Here is a 17,500-nt window from a genome sequence, read left to right on the forward strand (position 1 = left end):
TCAGGGTTGAGACTCTGACAGCTGTCTAACTCACAGCTTTAACAAATACACATGACGTCATGTTTACATCCATCACCATAAAGTTACCTGGACTTCAGCCGCCGGCACGCCGCCGCTCGCCACAAGGAGACGCTGGCTCACATAGAAAAACTGTCACTGTTTCCTTATAATGTGGTGTAAACCAAGCAGCCAGTCTTCAGGGGCCAGAGGCCAGAACCTTAGCGAACAGACACTGTACCGGCCCAGATCTCAGTCAGTCCTGAGTTTCTACTCAGCTGATCTTCATCATGTCGATTTATTTTTAGAAATACACATAAATCATATTTATTGATCTTTACTCAATCTGCAATTTTCTTCTCACTCGTTCATCCTCCTCCGCTCTCTCTTACCCCTTTTCCACCAAACTGGTGCTAGAGCTGGTTCGTGGTTGGTTCAGCTGCGAACCGGTTTGCTTTTCCACAGGCGGGTGCCAGCCAGAGCCACGTCATCACGTCAATGTATACGTATACGTCACGTCATTTCCTCAATAGAACAAGCGCCAAATTCAATCACCACAACAAAGATGGAGGACTACGTTGCGGTCATACCTGTCAAGTATCCCGTTTTGGCCGGGAAAGTCCCGTATTGTACCCTTCTTTCCCGCCGTCCTCCCGTACTAGTATTTTCCCGTAAATATCCCGTATTTTAACCTGCGTTATTAAAAAATAATAATACCGGGCCCGGGCGGAGTAAAAACAAAACACCCCCTGACCTCTGACCCGAGCTCTGTCGCTAGCCTCGCGATAATAAGAGATGGACGCGACAGAGCGGGAAAACCCAAACCGTCAGTAAATACCGAGACCGATGGGACCGCGGATTTTCCAGCTCCGGAAGAGAATTTAGCGCCACTCTGGCCCGGTTCACAAACAGTCCCTCAAAAACAGGCCGAAAGAATAAAGTCTGCGACAAACTGGTACAAGTCTGTAAAACAGTAAAATGGAAAGAAAAACTGAAAGAAAAGCAATATGAAACGAAAAGAATGTGTGGAATGAAAATAAAATGTAATATAATATAATATGCAAATAAGACATTAAACAAATACTTTTCACATATACCCGTTTGTGTTTTCATTCAGGCTGTAATGAATGTCCACAGCACGTCAGTGTCAACTCAGGTGACAGGTGGTGACTCCAGCTTTCCTGTGCACCTGTTAAAACGTGAGGGACACTGGGGCTCGGTCGGGGGGGTCGGACTAAGTTTCCCTTATTAACCTGACAGGTGTGTCTGCGGGTCACGTGCTGCTGTTGGCGCTTCGAGCCTTTCTTGGGGAGCAACACTCGGCATCCAGCAGGTAAATACCGCTCGACGGTTCTGCAGCGAGCAGCGATCACGCTCGAGGCGGTCAGTAATCCCGCCCCCGCTCGTGACGTAAGCCCGACGCCCCCAGCGTGGCTCTTCCTACGGGCCCAGCAGGGAGTCGGTGCTGGCCGAGCACCGGTTTGAGAGCCAGGAACCGGCGCTTTGTCTGTGGAAAACCAAAGAACTGGGGCTAAGTCTGGCTCTCGCTCCGAACCAGCCCTGGAACCAGTCCGGTGGAAAAGGGGCAACAGGTCTGTGAACAGATGTTAGTTGCTGAGGACAGAGCAGAGAGGAGGTGATGAGGAGGTGAAACTCCTGCTGCAGCTCAGAGAGAGAGAGAGAGAGAGAGAGAGAGAGAGAGAGAGAGAGAGAGACCTTCAGCAGAAACAGTGAGAACTCACATCCATCAGACCTGAGGTCAGATATTCAGCTCTGCCTCACTGAAGAAGCTGCAGCTCATCACGAGCGGAAACATCCACCTCCTCACATTCAGACTGAGTGACCGACATCTGGACAGATGTTTTCCCACTAAATAATCACAGATGTGATCAAGTGAGCCGAGTCTTCATACAGTGAGAGCTAAGTGCTCCTGATCATTATTGTTCATGGATCAATCAGCTGATCATCTCCTCAGTGAGAACATGAACCAGGCTCCTCCAGGTTCAGCCAGTTTCTGAAGATACTGAGACTCTGTCAGTGTCCCTCACTCCTGCCTGTGTGTGTGTGTGTGTGTGTGTCTGTGTGTGTCTGTGTGTGTGTGTCTGTGTCTGTGTCTGTGTGTGTGTGTGTGTGTGTGTCTGTGTGTGTGTCTGTGTGTGTGTGTCTGTGTGTGTCTGTGTGTGTGTGTCTGTGTGTGTGTGTGTGTGTGTGTCTGTGTGTGTGTGTGTGTGTGTCTGTGTGTGTGTGTCTGTGTGTGTGTGTGTGTGTGTGTGTGTGTGTCTGTGTGTGTGTGTGTGTGTGTCTGTGTCTGTGTGTGTGTGTCTGTGTGTGTGTGTGTCTGTGTGTGTCTGTGTGTGTGTGTGTGTGTGTGTGTGTGTGTCTGTGTGTCTGTGTGTCTGTGTGTGTGTGTGTGTGTGTGTCTGTGTGTGTGTGTGTGTGTGTGTGTGTGTGTGTGTGTGTGTGTGTGTGTGTGTGTGTAGGATCAGTCGCCTGTTTAACGGCACCGAGCCCATCGTGTTGGACAGTCTGAAGCAGCACTACTTCATCGACAGGGACGGAGACATCTTCCGCTACATCCTCAGCTTCCTGCGAACCTGCAAACTGCTGCTGCCTGAAGACTTCAAGGTGATTTACTCCTGATCAGTTGATCACATTGTAGTGGTGATACAATCTATAATCTATAATCTATAATCTAAAACCTTTGAACACAGGGAGGAAACTGACACTGTATGTAGACAGAAACCAACCAGCCAATCAGTTAACAGAGGAAACAATCCGAGGAATCAATAATGTAAACGATCAATAGTTTGGTTAGTTATCAGTGACGGTACTTCAGGGCTGTACCTGAAGGGACTGAGTCGACTCCAGTCTGGGTCTGCCCCTGCTGGTCTGGTCCAGTCTGCAGATACATGATCAAGATAAAACACTGCTAACACATGCTAACACAGTATTAACAAAGGCTAATACATTGCTAACATGCTAACATAATCTAATACAGTGCTAATACACTACTAACCCAGGCTAATACAGTGCTAACACATGCTAATACTCTATAAACACAGGCTAACACAGAGCTAACATCTTAAGATATTTGTGCTTAATCATTGAATGTCTGGGTGAAAACAAAATCCTAAACTGCAGAAAATCTGAGTTTGAGCAGCGGATGACATGAATTGATTTATTATTAATTTAACAGTTCTGCTGCAGAAAAACCACTGAGGTTTAAAGCCGGCAACACCGAGGGAATCAGGCTGTGAAATAAACAGTCAGTCAGTAGAAGTCAGACATCACAGCTGTGTCTCTGCTGATGAGCAGCAGACGCCACTCAGACACACAAAGATGGAGGAACACGACCTCCGGGTCAAACAAATAATTTGTCCTCGTCCAGCAGCAGCGTCGTTATCTTCGTGAGTCTGAACAAACACAGCGAGTCTTTTAACTCTGCACATTCTGACACTTTAATCAGTGCAGAGCCGCCGGCTGCAGTGTGGCTCTCAGCACAGACGAGTGTGTTTTACTAAATTAGTGTGTGTGTGTGTGTGTGTGTGTGTGTGTGTGTGTGTGTGTGTGTCGGCAGGCATATTGCATCTCTCTCATCTTCCTCCCTGTAGTTAACCAGCGCTGCCTCTGTTATTCTGCTCCTTTGCTCAGGATGACTAAAACACCCCGCGGACACAACCCCACTTTATAAAACACATCTATCCCTTGCTTCGAGCCTGTGAGTGGGGGTGGGGGGTGGGGGTGGGGGTGGGGGGCGTGAAGGAGGCCAGGCTTTGATTCAGCGTGAAGCCTGGGGCCAACAGCAGCTCCTCGTCAGGAGCTGTGTGGAGTAAAAGACCAGAAAAAAACCCACACAGAACATGAGCCTGCTTCAGCGAGGAGGCTGAACTCAGATCAGCCGCTAACTAACAGAGTCAGAGTCCTGCAGCTCAGGTCCGTCTGTGCTAAAGCAGCGACAGTGAAGAGGACTGGGTCTGTATCGTACAGGACCAGAGGCTTCACAGCAAAGGAGGGAAAATACAAGAGGAAAAGGTAGAAAGAACGAAATGAGAAGAGGGAGGAAGAGAGAGATCTACAAGCAAAGAATACCCCCCCCCCCGTCAAACAGCCCCATCCCTGTTATATTCATACTGTACCATGTTTATAATCAGTCGATTCATGAAACAAATGCCTGATAGTAAACAAATAAACAAACAAATTGCAGACAAACAAAAACAAGAACCAAAATCAACAGAAATGAAAAGTTGCAAACAGACAAATGAGCCGTGATCTACAGCACGGGCTCATTTCTACGAAGCTGAATTAACACTCGCGTCCATTTTTCCTCCAAAGGTTAAAAGAGGTCGTAGCAGGGACGAGCACGTCCTCTAATGTCAGTGGTGTTTAAGGTCTTTAGTCCACGTGAGACAACTGTACGGCCGAATTCAACTCACCTGTTCACATTTTAGCAAGGACTAAAGGTATGGAGAATTGAGGGCGTGGCCTCTTTGAGTGACAGGTGGGTTAGCGTATGCACAAGTCTCAGCTCCACCTCTTTGACCATATTTGGATTAGCTGGGAGTTAGGGGCGGGGTCAGGCACTACCAAGATGGCAACTGTGAAGCAGCTCACTCTGAGCTTTAGAAACCTGAGGGTGACATCACGGAGGCTCCGCCCATCTTTATTTGCAGTCTGTGACACGTTTTCAGTTTGTTCAGTTTCTGTGATGCTACAGAGCAACAGGCTCATTCGTGTGGAGGGGAGAGGGTGAGAGGGTGAGGATGGGGGTTTAAGGTGTGTATCAGACTTGTAGCTCTTACTGTGACCCCCCCGCCCCCAGGACTTCCCCCAGCTGTATGAGGAGGCCCGGTACTACCAGCTGACTCCGATGGTCCGGGAGTTGGAGCGCTGGCAGGCGGAGCGGGAGGCCCAGCAGACGCCGCCCTGCGAGTGTCTGGTGGTGCGCGTCACACCCGACCTGGGTGAGAGGATCGCTCTGAGCGGGGAGAAGGTCCTGATCGAGGAGATCTTCCCCGAGACCGGAGACGTCATGTGCAACTCTGTCAACGCTGGCTGGAACCAGGACCCCACCCACGTCATCCGCTTCCCCCTCAACGGATACTGCAGACTCAACTCGGTCCAGGTCGGTCCAGCAGCCGCCAGTTAAAGGGCCAGTTCACCAAAACCACAGCCGCTCACTGACCTGCAGCTGAGATTCCTGCTTCCACCACAACACACACACACACACACACACACACACACACACACACACACACACTCTAATCCAAACTAATTCAAAGCTCATTTAATCAGAGTTTTGTTGCAGAACCATCAGAGCTCTGTGTCCTGTCAGAAAGTAGCTCCTGTGTTTTGGTGAACTGACCCTTTAATTAACCGTTACGTCACATGACGGTTGACAGACACCTCAGACTTCAGTTCATTCAGGGACAAAGAATTTGAAATCAGGGAGAATCAGATGAGAATTCAATGAGCCTCCAGTCTTTATGCTAAGCTAAGGTTAGCATTATCTGACTGTAGAGCTGGGTGACAGAGCTCACTGTTGTTCACTGTAAAAATGATTTTCAACTTCCACATCAAAAGTCAGACGTGAGCACTACAGAAGAATCCATGACCTCTGACCTCCTGTCGGCTCAGACTGTGACACACAGGTTTGACTGTGGGAGTCTGATCAGGTCTCACAGAGACTGTTGTTCACAGCTTCACTGATGCTGTAAACACTGTAGGTGTGAGAATCATCCTCCACAGATCTGAGATCAGATCTGCAGACGGATCCTGTCACTGTGCTGAACGACTCTCAGTCACATGACGAACACACTTTATCACTGAGATTATTTTAAACTACAAACTGTCTGATTTACTCTGATAAACTGGGACAAGGTGAATGACACTGACTTTAATGTGTAATTCTGCTTCTGGCTGTTGAACTGTGACGTGTCATTAAACGCAGCATTTGGCTCACGTTCAGTCACTGAGGTTTCATCAGGTCAGACTCTGGATCAGTGAAACACTGAGCAGAGTTTCAGGTAAGAAACTCCCTCCAGGTGTTCACCAGACGAGCTGAAGACGCGGCGCCGCCAGTCACAGCGGACGCACGGGAATTAAAACAATTATTATCAATGAAGTGATAATTAAATCAGTTGAGATGAATGTGTTGTTCAGTCGGGTGAGAACAGACAAATTCAGACTGATGAAGATGACGAAGGCTCATCAGGAGTTAAAGTTGTAATGATCAGGTCTGTCCTGCAGCTTTACCTGTGTCTCATCTGTGCTGCTGACCCCCTCTGTCCCCGCAGGTCCTCGAGCGTCTGTTTCAGAAGGGCTTCAGCATCAAGGCGTCCTGCGGCGGGGGGGTCGACTCGTCCCAGTTCAGCGAGTATGTCCTGTGTCGTGACCTGCGGCACAGTCAGTCCGTCACCAGCACCCCGATCCGGATCAAACAGGAACCTCTGGACTAAAAACCCCGGTGCACAGAATTTCACACTGCAGCTGCAGTCAGTGCACTCACATCTGGATCCCGCCCACGCCTCCACAGCTGGCAGGAGAACATCATGCTGAGCTGAGACCTGACCTTTGACCTCTGCTACAGACAGGAAACGCTTCAGTTTGGATCAAATGTTTTTCATTTGGAGGCTGAAGTCATGTGACAGGAGCAGGAACTGGACTCTGATCAGCTGATGATGTGGATCATCTGTGACGAGTCCAGATGCCACATAATTTAATTCTTTTTATAAAACAGCTGTTTTGAAAATGTATATTTAATGTATTTGTTAGCTCCTCAGTGTTTTTCAATTGTACAGATGTATTGATTATTGATTAAAGGGTCTACGACGTCTTTGTTTTCAATCAAGTCCACATGAACTCAAACCTGCTTCTTTATCATTTTCTTTATTTCATTTTTTTGCAAAGGTACAAACAACTGTAAAATTGCATTGCCTGAAATGCGTCAGGATCAGTTCAGAATGTAGGAAATATAAATAGACGCAAAAATTGTGTCCTTCCAACAGATGAGAGTGTAGCTCTGAAAATACAGAAACACACCACAGCTTCAGTTAGTTACACCAGAGACTATACAAACCCAGGAGGAACCAAAAGACATTAAAGCGTTAAAAACCTTCTGTGACCACGCCCCCTAAAAACTGACTGCATCTTCATCTTCATCTTCATCGTCTAATATTCAACAGATTCATGGTTCAACAGCACAAGGTCGATTCAGATGGTGACGCCAACGATTCAGAGACACGAGTTAAATCATAGACTGGCGGGGGGGGGGGCTGCAGGAATGTTTGCTGTGAGTGAGTTTCCTGTCTGGAGGAGAACCAGCTCCTGTGATGATGATGATGATGATGATGATGATGAATCTTCGTCTGAGCGGGACATTCAGGTTGATCGTCTCCATGGTAACCAGAGCTCACGTGTCAGTGGTCTGGTGTGACGGCGGCTGATCGACCTCGTTCACGTCACTTTAATCGACTTTGTTAAGGATGTCACAAGACAATCAAGTCAGCTGTGATGTCATTTTACCGTCAGTGTCAGAGGACCAGTTAAAACCAGTCCTCACTGTGATGGATTATCACATGACCTGAATGATTATTGATTCATGAGATTAATTAGTTTCAGCTTCTCTGAGAGATCCGGTGTCTGGTCTCTGGTCCTGTGACCTCAGCAGATCCACAGTCCTGAACCAGGACTCTGGTTGGACCTGGACCCGTCTCCCTGGGTCAGTGTGTCGTGATTAAAGAGACGCGAACCGGTGTGAATGAAACTTCTGAGTGTTGAACTGTTCAGGTCTGAAGAGTCACTGTTTTCACCATGATTATCTCTCTCACACACACACACACACACACACACACACACACACACACACACACACACACACACACACACACACACACACACACACACACACACACACACACACACACACACACAAACGATCGACCATCTGTTCTTCCACCGTTGCAGCTTCTTTCCGATCGACGACATGATGCTCAGTAAAACTGTCTCCCGCTCCACCATGAGACAAAGTGAACTCCACGAGCCAATGAGAAGACTTTAAAAACAAAGGGGGAGGAGCCCAGCGTCCTGAGTGGGCTACGAACAACAGAGAGGGGCAGAGGGTGAGGACGTGGACCGGAAGGCACCTGTGCAGGTACAGAGCTGGACTCAGCTGGTCTCAGTCTGGAGACACAGAGCGTGGCCCCTCCCCTCCTGCTGCTGTGACAGGTGAAACCAGGTGTTTTCCTGTTCAGTGTCTCCAGGTGAATCAGTCCTTCGAGGTGGGGGGGTGGGGTCGTCGTCTATTACAGCGAAGCCACAGGCAGGAAAAAAGATGAACCTTTTAAACTTCTGCTGCAGGACAGCATGACATCACCCGACGTCGGCCAATCACAAACTCCCGGTGTACTTTGTGACATGAACGTTGTGTTTCTGTTGTTTAACACGACAACGTCACAACAAAATGTAAAAACAGCCGCCGCCGTCATGACCTCTAGTAAACCCTACGAACCATGGTGCGCGCCCCCCCCCCCCCCAGGACACACAGTACATTAGCTGCTGCTAGCATAACAGCACCAGCTACCACCCCACTGCCAGTTGTCCAGGTGCACTGTGGGTATTGTAGTTCTGCTGCATTGAGCAAAGACCCGCTCACACCAACGACTTCTGCTCTGTCCAACTGAACTGGTTCAATCTGTGACCAATAACAAGTCGTCCTGACAGAGCTGAGCTCTGATTGGACAGAGAGCTGGAGGGCCCAAAATGAAGTAAGCTTGTTATCTGAGCTGTAACGACTGATCAATTCATCAATGAGTCAATCAAAAGAAAATGAATCAGCAACTATTTTGGTCCTGATGGTTCCTGGTTCTCAGCGGTGAGAACTTCCTGTTTCTCTTTTACTCAGTGAACGGAACAGTTTGGACGTTTGATGATGTGACGACGTTTCTCTTTTCTGATGTTAATCAATGAATCGATTATGAAGATCATTTGGCTGCAGCCCTGTGTCTCTGAGACGACAACAGAACTGTGATGTTTGTGTGCAGAGACAACAAGGAGCTCACACAGCTGCAGTTCACACCAGATCTCTGCTGCCGGTTGTTTCAGGACTGTGACAGTAAATCAGACAAACTCCTCTTACAAACGTGTGCAGCTAAAACTCGACACCTGCACGAGCTAAAAATGAGACGTCCTTTTAAAACAACGTGACCAAGATGTAAAACTAGAAGCCAAAGGAGGACAAAAGATTAAAAGGTGCTGCAGGGACTGAAGGGGGACCAGAGGAAGCGGACTCTGAAACACCTTTGAGGATGTGGGGGTGGGAGGAGGTGAGGTGTAACACAGTTTGTGATCTGCAGGGGGCCACTCCTCACTTCAGCAGAGCCTTGTAGAGCATGAGGGAGCGCGCCGTGGTGCGGTCCTGCTCCAGACAGAAGATGAAGTCCCTGAGGTTCACTCGTGTGATCCGCTGACGGAGCTGCTGGCGGGACGAGGCGGCCGCGGAGGAGCCGGCACCCGAGCCTGAGGCCACCTGAAGGGAGAGACGGGAGCGTCAGACCGGGGCGGTTTCGCAGAGACACACTGTGACTTAGATACAACAACAGTAACACAACAAGGATAGAACACATCCACAATCATCTGCTGCACAGAGCAGGTTAGCTCTTCACCATCTTCAGCCAGACTGTGCTACAATGAATTCTGGGTAAATTAAGAGTAAGGGTTAGGTTAGGGTTAGTATAAAAAAAAATGGCCGACCGCTCAGCTCTATTCACCTCCTTTGTCTCTGCACCTTCACACTCTTTAAGCTCTGCTGTGCTGAGGCTCCTGATTCATCACACTCTGCTTTAATGACTGAGTCCAGACCTGCAGGAGGAACCCTGCGCCTTCCTGTCTGAGGCGTGTCTGTGGCCTGAGGGCAGGTAACGCCCGGCGCCTGCAGCTACCGTTCACACACAACCGCTGTGCTCTCTCACTGACGCTGCTCCAACAAGTCCTCGTTCCCAGAACCTACATTACACAAACAGACACTTCTTTCACAGCAGCAGTGACTCGGAGCGTCTCGTCCTGCTGAGACACCCTGGGGCGAGCTCGACAGGCCGAGGCCTCTGAACCGAGCCCTGACTGAAGAGAGCAAAGGGGGACAAGCAGCCGGGGAAGGTGGGGCTGTCTGAGGGTTACTGGGACAAAACCAGTTCACCTGATGGTGACTGAACAGATAAATGAAGCTGAAAAGCTGAAAACAGCCTGTGAAATTCTCCAATTTCCACTTGTTTCTCACATGGCAGCAAATGATGTTGGAGAGCCAGAGGTGGAAACTACAGCAAAGACAACGGAGCTCTGTTCTGTACAGGAGCAGAGCCCGAGGCCTGAGGCAGCACGAGACCAGAAAACCAGTCACCATCTCACTTTCACATGTAAATCAGCTCAGACAGCAAGCTGCGTTCTCCACGTCTGTGTTTTAATATCAGTCTTATTGTGGGACTCTCAGAGAGCAGACGTGTTTGAGCAGTGGAGGAGGATCTGGTTCAGACTCTGAACAAACAAAACAGTGATTAACCCACTGAAATAAAGATCAAAGTGAATGAATCAGCAGAGACATTGATAGTTGATCTATTCTGATCATCATTCAGACAAATGCCTTCATGGTGACGACTGAACCAGAACAAACATCTGGAGACGTCACATTTTACAGACCAAACAGTTACTGAAGTCAAAGATGAATTGACAATGAGGACTGATGATGACTCCTGATGAAGAGCAAACGTCCTGTGAGCTGCTGCTGGTTAAACGCCCTCTGTGCTGATGGAGACAGAGCTGACAGCAGAGGAAAGGAATGAAGCTCCAGGTCCACACAGGACCAGTCAGAACGTTGTGAGGCTGCACAGCTTGAGGAACGTTCCCTCCTACACACCTACAGGCGCGGCCGCTGTTCTGACACTCACATCCTCTTCCGCTTCGTTTCTGATTTTAATGTACAACACAAATAAAACTAGAATCAATATATACAACACGTTCTGTCAGGAGACGTTCTCCACCTGTAAACTGCACATTTCCTGCATGTGTGGAGGTTGTGTTAATGTCATTCATCATATCATTCAGAGCTGTTGTTATCTATTGCAAACCTCTGATGGAATAATGAATCATTCTGGTTCTCTGAGGGAGGAACAGGTTTTATGTTTTGTTCTCTGTGGTGTTAAAAATTCTTAAATCAGCTGAAGGTGCAGAGACGCTGCCGGGCTCCTCCTGACCTCCGCAGGTAAAAAGGTACAGCAGCGTATTTGTTGTTTTTCTGTGAGAATAACAAAGCTCCTGCGTTACCAGTGTGTATTCATAACAGGCTGAGGCCCCGGGGCATCAGGGTGGGGGCGGACGGGACAATCTGAAGCCTGATCGAGCCTGCAGCTGGGAGCTAAAGGGCGTACTGCAACAGCTGCAGGGCAGATCAGATAAAAGAGGCAGGCAGGGAGGCTCCAAACACAAACTCATCTGTGCTGGAAGTTTCCAGTTGGTGTGAATTCAGAGACATTTTACAGTCCTGCAGAGAACAGATGGAAAGGATCTGTGGTGTGACACTTAATGTAGCGACTGTAGATCTGTATCTGTGACCCAGCTGTAGACCCTGAATCTGACCCTGGAGCTGCTGATCCAGATCCTGAAGGTTTGTTCACCCAGCAGCTTCAACTTCACTCAGGTTTTATTCTCAACATTTTCTGTGTTTAAGTTTTTAAAGACTTAATCTGGAGCATTTCCAGTTAAAGCCTGAGCTTAAAAACATCAGTTACTGCAGGTTAAAGGTTCGTTAACACTGTCTGAGAAAACTGACTTCAGATCTGCTGAGAACCTGAACCTGGTGCAGCGGAGACAGGCTGAACATCAGGTCTGTTCATCAAAGGTAACTGATCACAGGGATCACTTCTCTCCAGGAACTTTATCCATGACGATTAAACACAACCTGGTTAAACTGTCTGAAGCAGTTGGATCAATAAGTGGAAGTTTCATTCATTTGAGGTCTTTTACATTAGGTCAGAGGTCGGGGGGTTCATACACTGAGTCACAGAACTGATGCAGCCACAGTCCACAGGCCAGCACATCGCTCACATTTCCCAGAGTTCATAGCCCCTGAAATGTTGGATTACTCTGCCCCCCCACCCACCCACCCACTCTGCTGCCTTTGTCTGGGACTGCTGGGGGTTCAGCCTCAGGCGGGATGTCGGGGGGGAGACAGGGAGAGCATGTGCGTGAGGGTGGGGCAAGCACGAGGCAAGAAACCCCCCCAGGCCATGACCCCCCCCCCCCCAAATCCCCATCCAACACTCAGCCCCGAGCTCATTTCTGCAGAGCTCAAATCTATGGCTGCCCTCGAGGGGGGGGGGGGGGGGGGGGGGGGGGGGCGTCACACCCACAACAAACCTCCAGGCAGACACTGACCCCCTTCACTCAGCTTTGGTCACATTCACATTCAGAGTGTGTGTGTGAGTGTGTGTGTGTGAGCAGTCACATCATTAAGCTCAGTGACTAAAAAAACACAAATGTGTGTGCTATGAATCTGAGGCCTCCTGAGAGACACACATGACCTTTTACACACACACACACACACACACAGTGTGTGTGGGTGGCGCCCCCTGCTGCAGGGAGCAGGATCTGTAAGGAGAATCATCAGTTCTCAGTTGATCCTTCTCGTCTGAGCTTCCTTTTAAAACAGGGCATTATGGGATATCAGCTGACACCGGATCAGCCTCTGGTGACTCGTCTCTTACCTCAGTGCCGGCCGCGCCTCCTCCCGGTGAGTCCAGCTTGCGTTTCTTGCGCGGTCCGATGGCGGCGAGGGCCGTGAGGTTGGCGTCTCGTTGTCGCATCTGAGCCAACTCCTGCTGTTGCATCTGTGGAGGAAAAACAAAACATGTCTCATGTCCACGTTTGTTTTGCCTCCTTGTGGCTGTTCAGGTGAAAACAGCCACAGTCGTCACCAATAGTCAGGTGTCAGCAGGTACTTCCTGCCATCCAGGTGGAGGCGGAGCTTACTGCACCAGGTTTTCAGTCTTCAGTGAAGACGTCAAACAGCTGATCCACGGAGCTTTTCTCTGAGTCCATGAAGGACTGTGTCCACACAGTGAGGCAGACGGTCCTGAACGGGACTGACCCGTGACCCTTGACCCTGTTGGCTGAGGTCACTGGTCGGAAGCTCTTTCTCGTCTGCGTTTGTCCAGACTGCTCTGACATACCGCCACTTGGCTTCCACCCCTCCTTCCCCCAAGCCTTAGCAGAGGGACTTCTGGGTAATGACCCCTGACCTCTGCAGGCCTCAGGGTCTGCCTGAGGCCGATGCTGTGTGGGGACAAAGCCTCCAGACGGGGGTGCGACAGGACAATAAAGAAGCCTGAGACCCTCTGGAGCTTCCAGCTCTGCTCGTCTCCTCTCATTCATCTTCACGTCCAGCTCATCACACACAACAACTGTGCTGTCTCGTGTTTTTCTGCTGCCGTTTCCTTTTTTTAGTTCTCTCCTGAACTCATCTGGTCCACATGTGGATTATTCTTCTTTCTTCTTTCTCTCTGTCATTTTTCCACTGTGGCTGTATCACCTGACCTCTCCCCATCACTCAGGTTTGATCTCATTCATTGTTATTTTCTACATCTCCATGGCAACAGAACAAACTGCATCTGCAGATGATCATGTGACATGATGCTCCAGAGCAGTCAGTACCTGGACCTTAGGGCGACTGTTAGCAAGGATAAAAATTAAAGATGAAGTCTGGACTCAGCTGCTGGACTGGAGCCTGGATTATCTGCTGGACTCAAGTCTGGACTCAACACAAACCTTCATATGAACACACACAGAGACGTACCTCCTTGGCCTTCTGCTTCAGGCGAGCCTGTTCAGGATCTTCTTGTCTGGCGCGACTCTGGAGGTCAAACACAGACAAAGGGGTCAGACCTGTGTGTCTATCTGATGACCTTTGACCTCTTTGTGCTGATGTGTAAACATGAAGAGCGCTGAACTGTGAATTTTTATTTTCCCTCCTCTAACACTTTACAGCAGCAAACATCATAAACTTTATGATAGTACACACAAATAGAAAAAAGTGTCATCATTATTATTATCATCATCATCATCATCATCATATGGATCCTGGTCTGTGACAGACTGTAACCCAGCTGTGATGTTTGTTCATCTGTTAATGACTCTGAGTCCTGTGGACACACATCAGTGGAGGCTGCTGTACAAGCAGACACAGTAACACAACTGGAATCACAGAAAACACACAGTCTGTTATAAACCCAGTTGTTACATGTTCAGAGGATATGAACACATGAACATGATGATAACAGCTGAACTCACACTCAAGTGTTTTTAAAGATTTATGTTTTATAATATTGTGTTTATGTTTATGTTCTAGATATATAAATCAATTTTAACTGTCTTCTTTATAATTGTGAATTATTTCTTGACATTTCAGAATAAAGTGCTGAATTTCAGAGTAAAATAATGAGACTTTAACAGAATAATGTTACTGAGCTGAATGTTTTAATTTTATTATGAGTCAATATTCTGTGTGTGTGTGTGTGTGTGTGTGTATCTAATGATGTCTTTAGAAGGTCATTTCTGTAATTATCTCTGCTTCCATGTGTCACTGCTTCACACACACACACACACACACACTTGTACTTCTATCTTTGTGAGGACACTCTTTGACATAATGCATTCCCTAGCCCCTGACCCTAACCGTACGTGCGACGTGCTGCGGTGAGCGTATTGTGTCACTTCCGGGTGTTGGTGGTGTTGTGTTTGTTGCTGCTCTCCCTGAACTCAGCTGATCCTCGTTGTATCTCTGTATATAACCGCAAATTATCTGTTGTACTGTCGAACTCCTGTTCGATCACTCTCTGCTTCTCTTCGTGAGATTCTCATTAAAACACAGCTGTTTACACGCTAGCTCTGTTAGCTACTTTAGCTTAGCAGTTAGCGCTCTCTCTCTCTCTCTCTCTCTCTCTCTCTCTCTCTCTCTCTCTCTCTCTCTCTCTCTCAGCCTGCTTCATGTTCAGCTCCTCCTCTGCCTCCTTCAGTGATAATGGTTCATGTAATAAATGTAGTTTGTTTGCAGTTATGGAGCTGAGGCTCAGAGATCTGGATCCCGGCTCCGCACCATGAAACCACATCTTTAGCCTCTCCAGTGAGCCAGCCCCCGGCAGCTGGTGCGGACCGACCCGGTGTAGCTCCTTCTCCCCCCCCAGCAGCTCCGAGCAGCGGGGGGTCAGGGCGGCTGCTCGGAGCAAGAAGAGCTGAGTCCTAAACAAAAGCTCACCACCGACCTGTTCACGTTTCTAACAGGTTCTCCCCCCGCTGGGAAACAGACTCTGGTCACTGGTGAAGTCAGACACCAGCGGCCACAGTCACATGTTTCCTGGGTCCAGACACTGAGTCCGACCTGAAGCTGCTGAAGGATAAACGTAAATACAGGACGACTGTAATGCACGTCCGATCAGAGATCACTCAGATTCATGTGGAGTCGGTGTGAACTTGTGCTGAAACAGTGTCGGACTCCGTAGTTTCCTCTGGGCCCCCACCTGACCAGCGGGGACATGAGGCCGCTGTCATCAGCTGGGGGGTTTGTTGATAACTGGCAGACTTTCTGGGGAAGACCTGGTCTGATCAGAAACAAACATCCCGCGCTGGATGGAGCTGCTCTCTTATCTAGAAACTTCACTGAGTTTATCAGAAGCCAGGACCATCCAGAGCTGAGAGCAGGAGGCAGAGCCGCAGTCTGACTCTCTGCTCTGAGAGCAGTCGCTGATCAATGATCTGATAACTGATCATCACATTGATCTGCTCTGTCTGACTGAAACCTGGCTGCAGCAGGATGAATATGTTAGTCTGAATGAATCAACACCCCCCACTCATGTTAACGTTCATATCCCTCGAAGCACAGGCCGAGGAGGAGGGGTGGCAGCCATCTATCACTCCAATTTATTAATAAATCCTAAGCCTAAGGTTAATCATAATTCATTTGAAAGCCTTATTCTTAGTCTGTCTCACCCAAACTGGAAAACACAAAAACCAGTCCTACTAGTTACTGTATATCGTCCACCTGCCCCTGAGTCTGAGCTCTTATCTGAGTTCTCAGAGTTTTATCTGAGTTAGTTCTCAGCACAGATAAAGTTATCATGGTGGGTGATTTTAACATTCATGTAGATGTTGACAGTGACAGCCTGAGTCATGCATTTAATTCATTATTAGACTCAATTGGCTTCTCTCAGCATGTTAATGAACCCACTCACTCTTTTAACCAGACCCTTGATCTGGTTCTGACTTATGGGACTGACATTGAATACCTAACAGTTTCTCTCAGAAACCCTCTTTTATCTGACCATTCTCTGTTAACATTTGAGTTTTCAGTCAGGACTACACAGCATCTGGGGAAAAAATCTATTACAGCTCTCTGACAATACTGTTAGCAAATTTAAAGAAAGAATCCCATCAGTACTGAGCCCACTGCCATGTATCAATGCAGTAGGGAACAGCTCTCTTAACTTCACATCCACACAGGTTGATGATCTTGTTGACAGTACTGTAGCCTCACTGCGTGCAACTCTAGACACTGTGGCCCCTCTGAGGAAGAAGGTTGTAATGACTTTATGAGCTTCTTTACAAATAAAATTGTCTCTGTTAGAGAAAAAATTCACCATCTCCTCCCCACAGCTGGCTCAGATGTACTGTCCAGTTCAGCAGCCTCAGAGTCCACTGTAACTGGTTTATATTTTGACTGTTTCTCTCCTGTACATCTCCCTGAGCTCACTTCAACAGTTTCTTCATCTAAACCATCGACTTGTCTTCTAGACCCCGTTCCAACAAGGCTGTTCAAAGAAGTTTTTCCTTTAATCGACACCTCTATATCAAGTCTGATTAACTTATCTTTATCAACTGGTTATGTACCGCAGGCTTTTAAAGTTGCAGTAATTAAACCTCTACTTAAAAAGCCTACTCTTGATCCTGATGTTTTAGCCAATTATAGACCTATATCCAACCTCCCCTTTATTTCCAAAATCCTTGAGAAGGTTGTTGCAAACCAGTTATGTGATTATTTGCACAGGAATGGTTTGTTTGAAGATTTTCAGTCAGGTTTTAGAGTCCATCATAGCACAGAAACAGCTCTGGTTAAGGTTACCAATGATCTCCTCATAGCCTCAGACAATGGACTTGTCTCTGTACTTGTCCTGCTAGATCTTAGTGCTGCATTTGACACCATTGATCATAAGATTTTATTACAGAGACTAGAACATATGGTCGGCATCAAAGGAACCGCACTAAGTTGGTTTAAGTCATATTTGTCAGATAGACTCCAGTTTGTTCATGTTAATAATGACTCTTCTATCAACACTACAGTCAGTCATGGAGTTCCACAAGGTTCGGTGCTAGGACCAATACTCTTCAGTCTATATATGCTTCCTCTGGGAAACATTATTAGGAGGCACCAGATAAATTTCCATCGTTACGCAGATGACACCCAGCTGTA

The 17,500-nt window shown here is 47.9% G+C and overlaps 2 protein-coding genes across 7 annotated transcripts in view; one reads left to right on the forward strand and one right to left on the reverse strand.

The window, feature by feature from the left end:
- Positions 1-6,861, forward strand: part of LOC139608256 (BTB/POZ domain-containing protein kctd15-like) — a 10,336-nt gene extending 3,475 nt beyond the window's left edge. The window contains exons 3-5 of the mRNA XM_071461799.1: positions 2,478-2,622; positions 4,817-5,119; positions 6,291-6,861. Of these exons, the coding sequence (XP_071317900.1) occupies positions 2,478-2,622; positions 4,817-5,119; positions 6,291-6,452 (610 nt within the window). The 3' untranslated portion in view covers positions 6,453-6,861. The remainder of the gene's footprint in view (positions 1-2,477; positions 2,623-4,816; positions 5,120-6,290) is intronic.
- A 4-nt stretch (positions 6,862-6,865) lies between these two features.
- The window catches only part of LOC139608214 (transcription initiation factor TFIID subunit 4-like), a 23,265-nt gene continuing 12,630 nt past the window's right edge, over positions 6,866-17,500 (reverse strand). For 4 of the 6 annotated variants that reach the window (XM_071461687.1, XM_071461676.1, XM_071461665.1 and 1 more), the window contains exons 13-16: positions 13,835-13,891; positions 12,747-12,869; positions 9,363-9,520; positions 6,866-7,015 (exon numbers count right to left, since the gene is read on the reverse strand). In XM_071461687.1, coding sequence (XP_071317788.1) covers positions 6,952-7,015; positions 9,363-9,520; positions 12,747-12,869; positions 13,835-13,891 — 402 coding nt within the window. In that variant the 3' untranslated portion in view covers positions 6,866-6,951. Of the gene's footprint in view, positions 9,521-12,746; positions 12,870-13,834; positions 13,892-17,500 lie in introns of all 6 variants that reach the window. The other 2 variants (XM_071461706.1, XM_071461698.1) reach the window with 1 other exon arrangement.

Source organism: Trachinotus anak, unplaced genomic scaffold (assembly GCF_046630095.1).
Source record: "Trachinotus anak isolate AG129_WGS33_773 ecotype Australia unplaced genomic scaffold, CSIRO_AGI_Tana_v1 ptg000002l, whole genome shotgun sequence".
NCBI lineage: Eukaryota > Metazoa > Chordata > Actinopteri > Carangiformes > Carangidae > Trachinotus > Trachinotus anak.